The sequence below is a fragment of the Lepisosteus platostomus genome, chromosome 9, assembly GCF_059453375.1.
Source record: "Lepisosteus platostomus isolate fLepPlt1 chromosome 9, fLepPlt1.hap1, whole genome shotgun sequence".
Taxonomy (NCBI): Eukaryota; Metazoa; Chordata; class Actinopteri; order Semionotiformes; family Lepisosteidae; genus Lepisosteus; species Lepisosteus platostomus.
Genome location: NC_142619.1, coordinates 43,113,112 through 43,128,542, shown reverse-complemented (window position 1 = coordinate 43,128,542; position 15,431 = coordinate 43,113,112). Strand labels below are relative to the sequence as shown.

Here is a 15,431-nt window from a genome sequence, read left to right as displayed (position 1 = left end):
AAGGAAATTTTGTGAGATTAGCATTTCGTTTTACTCACAAAATTCTGTTATAAACTCCACTGAATAGTTTAGTATGCAGCTCCGTCCCAGATCAACAGTATGATCAGTATGAATGGATAAATGCATTCATATAAGGAACAAGAAGAGCTTAATTCTCTAAAAATAAAGTAGGAAAATACAGCGTTTCCACGTTCATATTTTTCTTTTTTAGCGTGGAAAAATCTGTTCTTCAGCAGCTTGCAATCTAATGCAATTCCTTGGCTTTGAGTGCGGGAATATGTTATCTATTATTACGAGTATTAAGCCTATCACTTTCTTTTATACACCCTAGTTGTCTAGCAAAGGACTGTGGAACAAGAACAAATTCAATGAGTGAGAAGTTATAAATCAGCCTAAAATTTACCTAGCGTAACCTTCTGAAAAATCTGGAAACAGAAGAAATTCTTGGGTATTGCTTCCTTGGCAGTCATAAACCTGCGTCAAGGGTGCTCACTCTGACCTGAAGCTCTATTGGTTAATATCGAAGGCCGTTCCATCACTCTGAAATTCTATTGGCGTGTGAGTGAGGTGTCACGTTACTTCTAATCCTTAATACTTTTTGTGTGTTCTTGCAACTTAACCTTTCTTTTTTGGTTGAAAGTATCAACACTGCCGGTTTTATCTAAAGCAGTAAATTTGGACGCTAGTCATTATAAAAAGGTAGGTGAAAAGTAGAGTCGAATGTTCTCTGTATTATTTTCTTTAAGCACAATTTTCGAATCTATTTCTGGTTATAAAGGTGGTTGACGTTGCAGATTGTTCTGCAGCATGTGTTAAAAATCAAGTTCATCCTTAAGTAAAACGCCTTGGTGAAGTTGGGTAGATTGCAATTGCCCAACTTTGCGTTAATCATGGAGGAATTAATACGCAAAGTACTTAATGTTTTCCTAGCTCGTGGAGGAATTGTCATGTGTTTATTCTATTAACATTTAAATTGTACTTTATGGTTCCTAATTTCATAAAGACGCGATAGATACATCAGCTACGTTAATATCCTATCAGAGATTCGTCTGTATTAATTTATTAGTGAGTTACAGTCCTTAGGTTCTTATTTGTGAAGGTAAAAAGTACTCTAACAAATCGTGATATTAACTGTCGCTGCTCTTACCCGGTGTTTTTTTTTACCGAACTGTAGTGTTATCTAATGGGATCTGTAATTTAATTTTGATTCCAATTTTGTCTTCCTGAAGTTTTGTTATCTGAAATATGTATATGGAGGGTTACATTTGGCTTTTTCAAAAAGTTAAGTATCGGAAAATTATAAAATATTTTATTAGGTTAATGTTATTTGCAAATATTCTCACGAATGCATTTTTATAACGTTTTTTTAGTAAGAAAAACATACTTTAACTTTCTTAATCTAAATTCAGGATAACAATTAGCATTGAATTACCTTTTCTTACAATTGCATATTTGACAATAATTGAAAATATTTAGTTAAACCTGTATTTGCCAAATGTTTAGTATAGAGATTTCATTTACAATTTTGCAATACATCAGATAATTTTCTAGATAACAGAGGGGGTTACTTATGTAGAGAATTTTTCTCATTCTGCCAAAAAATATCCAGTTGTTCAGTTGCCTGCTTTGCAGTGTTCTCCTTTGTTGTTTATAAGAGAGTGAACATACAGTAGGTGATTTTATTGAAGTTGACCTACTGTGAACACTGTACTGTACATGTTTCAGTCATCTATAGTCTGTTGGTAGGATTATTTGATTTTATAATGTTTCTTGCCAGACACGAGGCTAGCCATGCTTCGACTTGCAAGACACAGAAGTAGAGGAACAGGACTTTGCCTGTGTGGTCATGCAAGGTACCATCACCATAAAAGTGTGCTGGCCATCAGGAGAGAAGACATCAATGTGTGGGAAAGACGGGCACCTCTGGCTCCTAAACACGTCAAGGAGATCACAAACGCAGGGTACAAGGTCCTGGTGCAGCCATCAAATAGAAGAGCTATTCATGAGAAGGTAATTGTTCATCTGGTCTGTTTTCTCCACAACAGAATTTCTTTTTAGAAATGCCCATTAAGTCATTTATTATGGATTCCAACACATTTACATTGTCTTTTGACTAAAATGGAAGACTTTTTTTTACTCAGAATTGTAAAAAAAAGGGATGAGGTTAGTTAGATTAAACATGACTGATTGTATAGGTCATTGTGTAGAATAAACGCTTTATGTTTTTCATAATGTGTTTCAGTACTATTTTAAAGCTGGTGCAGTTATTCAAGAAGATATTTCAGAAGCCTCACTGATAATTGGAGTAAAGAGGCCACCTGAGGAAAAGCTCATTCCCAGAAAGACCTATGCCTTCTTCTCCCACACAATCAAAGCACAGGAGCCTAACATGGGGCTTTTGGATGACATTCTGAAAAAGGTATGGTTTTGTTTTGGTTTCATTTTCAGTTATTCATCACATGTAAGTCACTATTTAGGGTGGATGGTTTAATACGAATTTAAATTCCCATGCCTTTGTCTGGGGTATCCAGTATGGTATTTTTCTGTTTTTAAATATAGAATGTAACGTTTCTCCTATGTTGTGTTTAACTACCATTTCTCACCATTGCAGTGAAGTAATACAGTCAACTTCAGTGCTTCAATCTTGGATTTCACAATTTTTATAAAGAAGTATAATAATCATTTTGGTTAAGTTTGCAAATGCAGAAAATTAGCTTTTAAGCTTTTGAGCTTCACAAACATTGTTTTATTATTTTTATTAGGTGTAATGTTTCATTCAAATGTTGACCAGGGATTATATTAACATCGTGGCATATTGTGGAATAATATTACATACTGCCACCATTAAAAAAAACAAAAACATTTGCCTGTTTTAGAATTGTCCTATCTCCAACAATAAACATGATACTTTTGGTGCTGTTGAATTTCTTCATTACTCTATGACAAAAATACAGAATTCAAATGTGATATTTATGTGTGTGAATGTCTTGTTATTGCTGTTACTTTGTAGGAAATTTGTCTTATTGATTATGAGAAAATGGTTGATCAGAATGGACTTCGAATTGTGGCCTTTGGGCAGTGGGCTGGAGTGGCAGGTATGTTTTCCTCCTTAGGTATTGCTAATAATCTACCTTGCTGAAAAATTAATTTGGTGAAATGACGGTTAATGATGGAAATAATTACTAGCCTGGTCTAAGCAATTCTAAAAGTAAAAAGCTTAATTTTGCACCCCTTTAGCATTATGGAAGTTCCTAACTGAAATCTGGGAAGAATGACAACAACCAGGCTTTTCTTTGTCATAATCATTCCCAATGTAATTTCCCAAAGTTCAGAGCTATACATTAATATCATGATTTCCAAACAGCTGGTTTCTGAATTTTCTCTATAAATGAAATGTGTATTTTATAGCTATTTTTCTGCTACACTGAGATTTTTGCTGTTTTCGAGGAAAGAAATCGAAGAATGGGTTATGTTTCATGCAAATCCCTCTTTTTTTCCCACATTTTGCCTCACACATTCCTTCTTCTGTGTTTAACACCTCACTCTGCATGAGGGTCCTAGCTTCCTCGTCCTATGTCCAGGGGGTTGGCCTCCAGCCAAGAAGGTTAATTCAGATTTCACTACATTAAAAATTCTAAATAAACATCCTCATGCACTGTATTTCTTGGGTGTTGTTATTCCTTGAGGAACTGCCCTTGCAGCAGCTACTTGATCCTCCTCCCCTTTCCAAGTCCTAATTTAGCAACACTGTAAGACTGTCTGGAAAGCCAAATGGAGTTTTATTAAAAAATAATTTTAAAGGTTTCACTTTTTTAAGTTCTGTTTTATCATGTGTGTTAATGCAAATATGCATGAATTGAAATTCTAAGCCAAGAACAAAAAAGCTTCATTTCCTTTCCCCTTGTGTCTTTTAATTCCTTATGATAACACACATACTGTATATTGTAACAATGCCTTTGTTTGTGTAGCAATACTGTATAATATTGTTTTCTTTTTCCCCCAAAACCGGCCCTAAGGATTTATGAGAACGAACTTCTTGTAGGATTTTCACCTGGTTCAGATTTTTTCAGTCAAATTGAGGTTCCAGAAATAACTAGTGTATCCATTTTGATTCTGTACAGGATGAGTAGAATTTGGCTGCTGCAGAGCTTTGGATCATTGACAGTTGTGTTCCTTGCTTTTTTTCAGGAATGATTAATATTTTACATGGACTGGGGTTGCGCTTCCTTGCTTTGGGACATCACACTCCTTTTATGGTATAAATGTGAATCTTGTATTTTGGCGAAACAAAATAATGATAATTTTTCACAGGATATGTTTAATATTTCTTTTGTTCCTTTGACTTCTAGCATATTGGCATGGCTCATAATTACAGGAATAGCAGCCAGGCTGTACAGGCAGTGAGGGATGCTGGATATGAGATTTCTCTGGGTCTTATGCCCAAGTCCCTTGGACCACTAACCTTTGTTTTTACCGGATCAGGGAATGTCTCCAAGGTAGGTTCAGATGAAGATGTGCGTTAGAATTTGTTTTGAGTTAAAGTTTTTTATTTTTAATTATTTTGCCTAAAATTATCCATTTGTTTTTCACTTTAATATTGTATGTTACAAGATCTTATTAAAGGTGAAAAAAGGTCTGTCGTGATATGTCTATATTTCAGCCTTTACATCAACAAAAACTGAAATTTCAATAAGGGTGTGTAGACTTTTGATATCCACTGTACACTAGAAGTATCAACATACTGCAAAACCCTTGCACTAGGCTAAATGTTAACCAGGAATTAGAAAACAGCAAATTATTACAACACATTTTTTTTGTAATTTTGTATTTGGCAAAAACATTTTTGGGAACCTTTTTATAGTTTAACAATAAACCACAAGCAGTACAGAAATACAGTAACTCTAATTCTTCTACTGTATATATTATTTAAATGTAAGATTTGGAATGCAGTCAAAGATGCATCTTTGGTGTATCATTTTCTAGGGATAATACAGGTTGTTGTTATTATTATTATTATTATTATTATTATTATTATTATTATTATTAATTTTAATTTGAAACTAAAACACTGACCAGTCTAGTGAACTGTGCCTTGATATGGTATTTATCTTCAAGACACAACTGTCAGGTAATCCAGTGGTGACTTTTGTTACATGCAACATATTACAGACAAAGACTACAAGATGTATTCTTTAGTTCTTTAACATTTCATCTTTTATATGAAGAATCAGGGAAGGTAACACAGCTTTTAAGCCATTTGTGCCTTCACCTTGAAATTTTGGCTATTTGTCACTCTGAATTTCCCTTCTATAGACATTGGTTTCAGATGTTCTAAATGAATGGATGAAGGATAGCAATCAAAAGTGTCCTTCAGATTGTAAATTAAGGTCAGCTTCTTACTCACTTTAGTGTATTTTGCAAATGATATTCTTTTTGATTTTAATTGATTGTGGTTATAGAGATCTTATTATAACATGTCATGTGTAAAGTATTAATTAAACCTTTTTTTAAATCTCTTAACATACTTCATGTACTGTAGGTAAATAATGAGCACAGAAAACAGTAGTTTGTTCAGTTAAATACTGTATAGATTTTTAAAAAAGTTATTAAATGAGGGGTCTTCTATAACCTATGTCTCCAGTATGATTGTATTATCTGAGAATTGTCATAGGGATTCCAAGTTTTTTTTTACTTGGGTAGGTTTTGTAATACTTCCCTGAATTCTATTTTTGGATGTTTCTCAGATTTTTCTGCAGAATATAATGTGTTGCCTTCATTAGCTTTTCAGGTGTATACAGTAGATCATATTCTGGACCATACAACTTCAAAATGGCATCATTAAAAAATAACAAATGCATAGTGGACCATAGGAGGCCACAAATTAGTAGGATGAAAAAATTCCTAGCATGGTTAGAGAAAAAAAATATTTAAGTGGGTCAATCTGGAGACTGTAAAGTTACACAGTCATATTGTTCCAGAACCTGTTCTTGTGGCTGATACCCTGGCTTTTTTAAAAAATATGTCTTGAGATTTTCTTATCAATTATCTTCTAAAACCGAAATGACAGAGTTAGGCCGATAGTAGGATAGATAGCCTCCACTTTCTGACATTTTTCCAAACTTAATTTCTTTTGCTTTATTTCATGAGAGGAGTCAGTAAGAGGCTTTGTACAGTGTCAGTACTGTTTTTGTACCTTATTAGTTTGAAGTTATTGGTTTTTAGGCAGATAAACAGTGGTGTGGTATTACATTTTTGTGACTGATAAGAGATGGTGTATAATTGTTTAGCATCCTAAACTGACCTAGATACAGTACATTAAGCTCTCCTACAGTGAGTATTGGGCTGAATTTTTGGTTTTAGGAAATTGTGGTAATTGTAGTAGACATTTGAATTTTTTTAAAAAAGAAGAGCTAATAACAATTATGAAAATAGAACTGAATACTGACGAGAACTTTATCAATGTGAAAGTTGTTTTTTCACAGACTAAAAATACATAAAAATATAAAGCTCATTTCTTATTTATATTTAAGTAATGTTTTTATTTTCTTGAGGTACAAGTTTAAATTGGCAGGCAGAGGCTAAGATGTGTAATAAGTGGTATAAAGGTCAGATTTACAAAGATGGTCTATATAGATTTGTAACCACGAAGTTCTTTTTTATGTTCTTTTGTTTATTGTTAAAATCTACAAATACATTTTCTATATTGCTTAGTAGAAAATACACAGTTTTATATACTGTATGACACCCTATTACTTTAATGTGAAACGTATCGGTAGCCTTTTTGTTTAGAGGTTATCATTAAATATAAGCATAGTGAAAGTTGAATTTCAAAATGAGTCATTCTGAAGAAAGTACAAATAAACGTAAGCTTAGCAAGAACTCCATTTCAAAATCAAATTAGAGGAGTAGTAGTAAACCTTGGACAAGTAGAATTCTCTTTCTGGTGTTTTGCTAAATTTACTTTTTTCAGGCAGGTATAATCAAGGTTTGAGAACATTCTAAACTATATAGTTTTGGTTTGGAATACTATTTATATTAAAGCTGCCATAGTTTTGCATTTACAGTAGTTAAAATAAAACAATACACCTTTACTTGTTTCTAAATATATTTATACTGTTTTGAAGCAGATAATAATTTGAAAACTCCTATACATTTAAAATAGACTAAAAACGAAATGTTTATGCTCTAAATGGCTGTACTTCATATACCAATGACAAAGATACACTGGATGGCCTCCTCTCATTTGTGACCTTCCCTTCTTTAATAGAATAACGACTGTAGCTGTGAAAGTTACTCACTGCACTCAGTACGTGATTATGAAGGTCACTTGTACATAAAAGCACTGGTTAGGTACACATGCACCCCATAGTTCTGAAAATTTGACTGAGATGGTATAGATCTACAGTATGATCATCAGATTTCATAACCAGTTTAAATGTCTGAATTAAACTAACTTAAATTGATTCAGTCTGTAGATCAAGCAAATGCCATTCTGATTTTTACATGTACAGGTAACATTGATATTCCTCAATCTGTCTTTTCTGCAGGGTGCCCAGGAAGTATTCAATGAGCTTCCTTGTGAATTTGTGGAGCCCCATGAATTGCAAGATGTTTCCAGATCTGGAGGTAGGTTTGTTGGTGAAGCTTTGCTCTATTAGCTGATTTTTAGCTGAATGTTCAAAACTGAAATGAAATGTATATTTTTCAAATTGTAGACTTAAATAAAGTTTATGGAACTGTACTGAGTCGCCACCATCATCTTGTGAGGAAAAGTGATGGAGAATATGACCCAGTGGAATATGAACAACACCCTGAACTCTATACTTCTCATTTTAATGTGAATGTAAGTAACATTTTTTCATGTAGTTCAGAATTAAAATATATATATATAATTATAAAGATGCATTTTCCTAGCTTTTGGCTGCTTGTTTGACAAAAGTCATACTGTAATTTGAAAAATTGCTTATATTACAGCTCAAGAAGGTACTTAACAGCTTTCTTTGCACCTTTTTGACATTTCCTCCTGCTGGTTCTTAGCTTGTGCAGGAGATACATAGAATGTAAAGAAATCTAATTGGTTTTAACTGTTAGCCTCTCATGGCTTACCTATTTAAAAAGAAACAGAAGAAAGAAAAGGGCTGCTTTCTCTGTGTTCTGATATATGACCTGGTGTTATACACGTATGGATATTCTCTGTTTTTCAATTCTATTGATGACCTTGGATTGGATGTGGCTGTTTTCTGTTTTTTAGTGCTCTCAGGGTAGATAAGAAGTGCAAGCCAGGCTGTGTCATATCAGTTGCTATTCAAGAGTGTTAATGCAATTGTAGAGATTTACTGCATTGATCTATTATTGATTTTATGGTATTTTGTTGTATGGAAATGTGAAACGCCTTTTTGTTTTTCAGATTGCCCCTTATACAACTTGCTTGATTAATGGGATCTACTGGGACCCACACACACCTCGCCTTCTTAATCGAAGAGACGCGCAGAGACTTCTCAGACCCGTAAAGCCATCTGCTTTCTCCACTGAAGGCTGGCCAGAATTGCCACATCGGTCAGTGGCCGATGACAGTTCATGATGTGGGAATGGGGCTGAAATCATCTCAATCTGTAGACCCATAAAATATACAACCATCTTTAGAAATTGCCTAAATTATGGTTATTGTTTACAGTGAAACTTATTTGTGACAGATAAAAAGTATGTTGCCCATATTGTTGTGGCATAGACTGGATATCTCCCACCAACCTTCTGGCTCTACATACTGTATCACCAATTATCACTGTATAACATTCTTAAATGTGTAATGGGTTCTGGTTCAAAGGTTTAATTTAAATTACCCGCATTCCTTTTACAGATTTCTTGCAATCTGTGACATTTCTGCGGACACTGGGGGCTCCATAGAATTTATGACAGAGTGCACAACAATTGATAATCCATTCTGTATGTATGATGCCGACCAGCATATAGATCATGGCAGGTAAAAAAAAAAAAATTGTCTTGTATTCACCTAATTCTTTCCACAGGCAAAATTCCCAAATCTCTTCTTTACCTATTTAAATCTTAATAGGTGTTGGGAGGAAGACAGGAAGAAGTCATACTATACATCCTATATCATGAAATATATACTGTATGATGTAGGAACAAGTAATAGGTTAATTCCATGCTGAAAAGAGAAGAAAGGAAACACAATGTTTCTGCTGTGGAGCCTTCTTCAGCTGACGCAGCTACATATACTATAGGATGTTAAGTCAAAGTTCAGTTGGATTTAAGCTTTCAAGAGAAATTAATTTAGTTGAGACTGAAAGCTACAGTACATTTAAAGTTGCATAACTTAAATGTACACAGTCTTCAAAATAGCTGCTGTGCCAAAATGTTGATCTGATTGTTTCCAGTTTAGTTCACAGTTTTGAATGTTTGTTTTTCCAAAAACTTATGCATTCTGTTATTGTTTTTAGATAGGTTATGTTTTCCAATGATTGAGAATGGCATCAATTGTCCTGAGAAATAGGTTTTTTAATTGCAACCCTTTAAATTTGTTTGACATTGTCATTTTTTAAGTTTGCATATATAACTGAAATACAAATGAAATACCATTTGGCTTTATATTGCAGATGCAGTTGCAGTAAAACTGCTACATTTTCTATAAATGAGTAATGTCAATTTTCTTTTTTTTTGACAGTGTGGAGGGCACTGGCATTCTTATGTGCTCCATTGATAATTTGCCAGCTCAGCTGCCTATAGAGGCCACTGAATACTTTGGAGACAGACTTTTTCCTTATATCTGGGAGATGGTAAGATACCAAAAAAGGGGACCATGAAGTGTTGTTTAATTTTCCTGTGAATGCTGATATGCATCCTGGCCTTATACAGTGCCTTGCGAAAGTATTCGGCCCCCTTGAACTTTTCAACCTTTTGCCACATTTCAGGCTTCAAACATAAAGATATAAATTTTTTATTTTATGTGAAGAATCACCAACAAGTGGGACACAATTGTGAAGTGGAACGAAATCTATTGGATTTTTGAAACTTTTTTAACTAATAAAAAAATGAAAAGTGGGGCGTGCAAAATTATTCGGCCCCTTTACTTTCAGTGCAGCAAACTCACTCCAGAAGTTCAGCGAGGATCTCTGAATGATCCAATGTTGTCCTAAATGACTGATGGTGATAAATAGAATCCACCTGTGTGTAATCAAGTCTCTGTATAAATGCACCTGCTCTGTGATAGTCTCAAGGTTCTGTTGAAAGCGCAGAGAGCATCATGAAGACCAAGGAACACACCAGGCAGGTCCGTAATACTGTTGTGGAGAAGTTTAAAGCCGGATTTGGATACAAAAAGATTTCCCAAGCTTCAAACATCCCAAGGAGCACTGTGCAAGCGATCATCTTGAAATGGAAGGAGTATCAGACCACTGCAAATCTACCAAGACCTGGCCGTCCCTCTAAACTTTCAGCTCAGACAAGGAGAAGACTGATCAGAGATGCAGCCAAGAGGCCCATGATCACTCTGGATGAACTGCAGAGAACTACAGCTGAGGTGGGAGAGTCTGTCCATAGGACAACAATCAGTCTTACACTGCACAAATCTGGCCTTTATGGAAGAGTGGCAAGAAGAAAGCCATTTCTCAAAGATATCCATAAAAAGTCTCGTCTAAAGTTTGCCACAAGCCACCTGGGAGACACCCCAAACATGTGGAAGAAGGTGCTCTGGTCAGATGAAACCAAAATCGAACTTTTTGGCCACAATGCAAAACGATATGTTTGGCGTAAAAGCAACACAGCTCATCACCCTCAACACACCATCCCCACTGTCAAACATGGTGGTGGCAGCATCATGGTTTGGGCCTGCTTTTCTTCAGCAGGGACAGGGAAGATGGTTAAAATTGAGGGGAAGATGGATGCAGCCAAATACAGGACCATTCTGGATGAAAACCTGTTGGAGTCTGCAAAAGACCTGAAACTGGGACGGAGATTTATCTTCCAACAAGACAATGATCCCAAACATACAGCAAAATCTACAAAGGAATGGTTCACAAATATACGTATCCAGGTGTTTGAATGGCCAAGTCAAAGTCCAGACCTGAATCCAATCGAGAATCTGTGGAAAGAGCTGAAAACTGCTGTTCACAAACGCTCTCCATCCAACCTCACTGAGCTCGAGCTGTTTTGCAAGGAAGAATGGGCAAGAATTTCAGTCTCTCGATGTGCAAAACTGATAGAGACATACCCCAAGCGACTTGCAGCTGTAATCGCAGCAAAAGGTGGCTCTACAAAGTATTAACGCAAGGGGGCCGAATAATTTTGCACGCCCCACTTTTCATTTTTTTATTAGTTAAAGTTTCAAAAATCCAATAGATTTCGTTCCACTTCACAATTGTGTCCCACTTGTTGGTGATTCTTCACATAAAATAAAAAATTTATATCTTTATGTTTGAAGCCTGAAATGTGGCAAAAGGTTGAAAAGTTCAAGGGGGCCGAATACTTTCGCAAGGCACTGTATGTGATTCTTAAGACATACCTCAGTATTTATGTATGGCTGTAGCTTTGCAAACCAACTTTGAAATCCTGATTGTGACAGACCAGAATGTTGTAATTATTAGACAAACATTGTAATGGTTTGAGAAGAAGTAATCAAATGGATTCAAGACCTCAGTCTACCTGACCCTGACAAAATCCTAACCCCTAGTTTCATATGGCCAGCAGCCATATCACCCTGCAACTCATAACTGGCAACCCACTGAAGCTAAGCAGGTGTGAGCCTGGTCAGTACATGGATGAGAGACCTCCTGGGAAAAACTAAGTTTGCTGCTGGAAGAGGTGTTAGTGGGGCCAGCAGAGGCTGCTCACCCTGTGGTCTATGTGGGTCCTAATGCCCCAGTATAGCAACGGGGACAGTACACTGTAAACAGGCGCCGTCCTTCGGATGAGACGTAAAACCGAGGTCCTGACTCTCTGTGGTCATTAAAAATCCCAGGGCGTTTCTCGAAAAGAGTAGGGGTGTAACCCCTGCATCCTGGCCAAATTTCCCATTGGCCCTTTCCAATCATGGCCTCCTAATAATCCCCCTCTATGAACTGGCTACATTACTCTGCTCTCCTACCCACTGATAGCTGATGTGTGGTGAGCGTTCTGGTGCACTATGGCTGCCGTCACATCATCTAGGTGGATGCTGCACTTTGGTGGTTGTGGAGAGGAGTCCCCAATACCTGTAAAGCACTTTGAGTGGAGTGTCCAGAATATGCTATATAGGTGTAAGCAATTATTATTATTATTATTATTATTATTATTATTATTATTATTATTATTACTATATGGCTATTTTCCATTGGTTGGAAACAAGGAGCCACCACCATGTGACAGACATGGGACCAGTGATTAGCTAGTGAGTTTTATTCTCTAGAGCTCTGTTTTTACTACTTTAGCAACGTGTAAATCTGTTGTAATACAGTGTAAATATTTATTACTGTGCATATTCTTGCTGTGCTGAGTTACATTCTTCATTACTGATTCATTTGACTGCCGACATTTGACTGATTTGACAGATGACAACCTAAAGTAATTTACTTTTATATGGGTGGGAATTGAAGTAGTTGTGGCAATGTACCTTACTCAATGGTACAAAACCTGGAATTTGAACTTGCAACATTCCACTTACTAGTCTAAACCAGTGATTCACAACCGGGGGTACCTGTACCCTAGAGGGTATGTGAGCAGCTACTAGGGGGTACGTGGGTAGATTGTGGATTCAATTTAATTGTCAAAATAGAAATTACTACTTGACATTTTAATAAATATGTCAAATACTGTTTCACTTCCAATCAACATAATTGTGATTAGGAACAAAATAAATAAATAAATAATAGATTAAATCGGTGAGATGTTGATGTCTAGTGTAGCCTATTTATAACAGTCATTCCTGCGTTATTGCACGGCACACACCTCATCTAGTTTACCACCTGCCTGTGTCAGGTGTAACACCACTTCTTCTGATTGAGAGAAGCACGAAAGCTAGCGAGCAAAAGAAGAGAGCTAATGGATATACTGTATGGTTGAAACATCCGGCTGCTATCACTCCAAGTGGCAATAACAGAATGAATTCAAATTAGGTGAGCCTACCGAAAAAAAGAAAAAGGAGACAAAGCCCAAACATCGCCAGTTCCAAGATCAATATGTTTTGTATGGCTTTACATGTACGGTTGCGGACCCACCGCAGCCACTGTGTTTTTTCTGCGGTGAAGTGCTAACGAACAGTTCCATGAAGCCAGCCCATCTACAGCGGCACCTGAACACCAAACACCCCTCCTACTTTGGTAAGACTGATGCATTTTTCCAACGAAAACTGTCTGAAGTCAAGTCAAGTCAAAGCAAACTGAAGAAAGCCCCAAACTGAAGAAAGCCACAACCGATTCAGCCAAAGCACGGGAGGCTTCTTTTGCTGTGTCGCTACTTGTGGCCAAGTCAAAGAAGCCTCATTCCATCGGTGAGGAACTCTTTCTCCCCACAGCCGTAATTTTGGCGGAAACGATGGTTGATAAGAAAGCAGCCGATGCAATCAAAACAGTTCCATTATGAAATAACACAGTCTGCTGTCGGATCGATTACATGTCCCTTAATATTGTTGGCCAAATGGTGGAAAACTGAAACAAGCAGGTCAGTTCGCTTTGGTGTAAGACGAATCTATAGATACTAGCGGGGAGGCACAGCTGATTGCCTTTGTCCATTACAAAGAAGAGTCTGACATAAATGAGCATATTTTGTTTTGCAAGAAGCTTACAGAGAAGATTACCAGTGAGGACATTTTTCAAGTCCTAAATAGTGTTTTCAAGGTCAACGATCTGGATTGGAAATCAATCGTGCAGTCATGTATGTACTGATGGGGCAGCAGCGATGATGGGCAGAGTGCATGGGCTGCACGGGCATGTCAAGAAGGTAAACCCCAACATTGAGTGGATACACTGCAATATTCACTGGGAGGCATTGGCCAGTAAGATAATGAGCCCTGAGTTAAGTGCTGTTTTGAACGATGCAGTTAAATTGATCGACTTCATCCAGTCCAGGGCTGTAAATCACAGATTGTTTCAAAGTCTTTGTCAAGACATTGGATCAGAGCATGAGCAGCAACTGCTTCATACTGATGTCTGGTGGTTATCTCGTGGCAAAACCCTAGAGAGACTGTTTGAACATCGCACCGAGGTATGTGCTTTTCTGAAGGAGGACCTACACCCCTGAACGTGTATGACAAGGTGAATGGATTCATAAGGAAGGTCAAACTGTGGGCAAGGAAATGTGAGGGTGGAGATGTGAGCTGTTTCCCACTGCTTGATGCCCATCTTACCACCACTGACACAGACAGAGCTACTGTAGTGAAAATTGTGAAAGCAATTGTGAACTCATACTTCAGTGACATTGAAACCAGGTCTGCTAAACTGGACTGGGTCAGAAACCCTTTCAGTGTGACAGAGCAGCAGCAGCCTTCCTGCCAGGCTTCAGGAACATCTGATGGATGTGTCCTCAGACCGTGGGCTGAAGATGAAACATGCAAACAAGGCCCTGACACAGTTCTGGTGTGATGTGGTATAGGAATACCCTGAGTTGGGGAAATATGCACTTAATAAACTTTTACCCTTTGGATCTACCTACTGGTGTGAAGTGGCTTTCTCAGCTTTGACCCAAATCAAAACCAAGCAGAGGAAAAGACTCAATGTGGAGAACAGCCTGATTACAGCCATAGCCACGCTGCCCCCAGAAATGTCAAAACTTTTGAAAGACAAAAAGCTCAGGTGTCTCATTAAAAGGAGATTAATCTGGCTCTGTTTTTTTACCCACAGTATCAATAATTGTTCTTTTGGTTTAAAGTGAATCATTTTAATAGTATCCAGTATCCAGGAGGAGAAGTAATGCGGTCTCCAAGAGGGCCCTGTTTTACACTTTAGTTTTGCTTTGTTTTGTAGCATTCTCTCGTGTGTGGTAATCCTTGTCTATTATTTTGCACCTTTGTATTGAAGATTCTGAGTATTCTGCGTTGCAATCATGCCAGGGATGCACCCAAGTGATTGTATTATTTTTATTATTTATTGTGCATATTATTTTTGTGTCCAATTACTGAACAGTACAGTGCTGAAAGACGTACAGTACTGTATTGACATGTTTGGTAAACTGTAATATTATCAGATATATTTATGGTACTATGTATTTTTAAGTGTATGCTATATTTTGTGTTTAATTGTTCTAATTATAGATTTTTTAAATGTTTTTTTTCCATCTATCGATATTTCATTCCTGTCCCCATATGTAAAGATTGGAATTTTCTTTCTACGTCATGGCCTGCTAGCTGCGGTTTCCATTATCTCTCTTGCTATGTGCCACTCTCTACGATAAGCAACAGACAAGAAAGGGTTACTTCCGATTTACACAAGATTCAGATTGCATAA

At 36.8% G+C, this 15,431-nt stretch overlaps 1 protein-coding gene across 2 annotated transcripts in view; it reads left to right on the top strand.

The window, feature by feature from the left end:
• Window positions 1-541: 541 nt before the first annotated feature.
• aass (aminoadipate-semialdehyde synthase) overlaps window positions 542-15,431 on the top strand; it is a 28,304-nt gene continuing 13,414 nt past the window's right edge. Inside the window, exons 1-11 of one of the 2 annotated variants that reach the window (XM_088645113.1) lie at window positions 542-699; window positions 1,778-2,010; window positions 2,243-2,419; window positions 3,011-3,095; window positions 4,189-4,256; window positions 4,350-4,496; window positions 7,548-7,626; window positions 7,716-7,843; window positions 8,408-8,556; window positions 8,858-8,980; window positions 9,683-9,794. In XM_088645113.1, the coding sequence (XP_088501239.1) occupies window positions 1,792-2,010; window positions 2,243-2,419; window positions 3,011-3,095; window positions 4,189-4,256; window positions 4,350-4,496; window positions 7,548-7,626; window positions 7,716-7,843; window positions 8,408-8,556; window positions 8,858-8,980; window positions 9,683-9,794 (1,287 nt within the window). In that variant the 5' untranslated portion in view covers window positions 542-699; window positions 1,778-1,791. Of the gene's footprint in view, window positions 700-891; window positions 1,100-1,777; window positions 2,011-2,242; window positions 2,420-3,010; window positions 3,096-4,188; window positions 4,257-4,349; window positions 4,497-7,547; window positions 7,627-7,715; window positions 7,844-8,407; window positions 8,557-8,857; window positions 8,981-9,682; window positions 9,795-15,431 lie in introns of those variants that run through there. The other variant, XM_088645114.1, reaches the window with a different exon arrangement.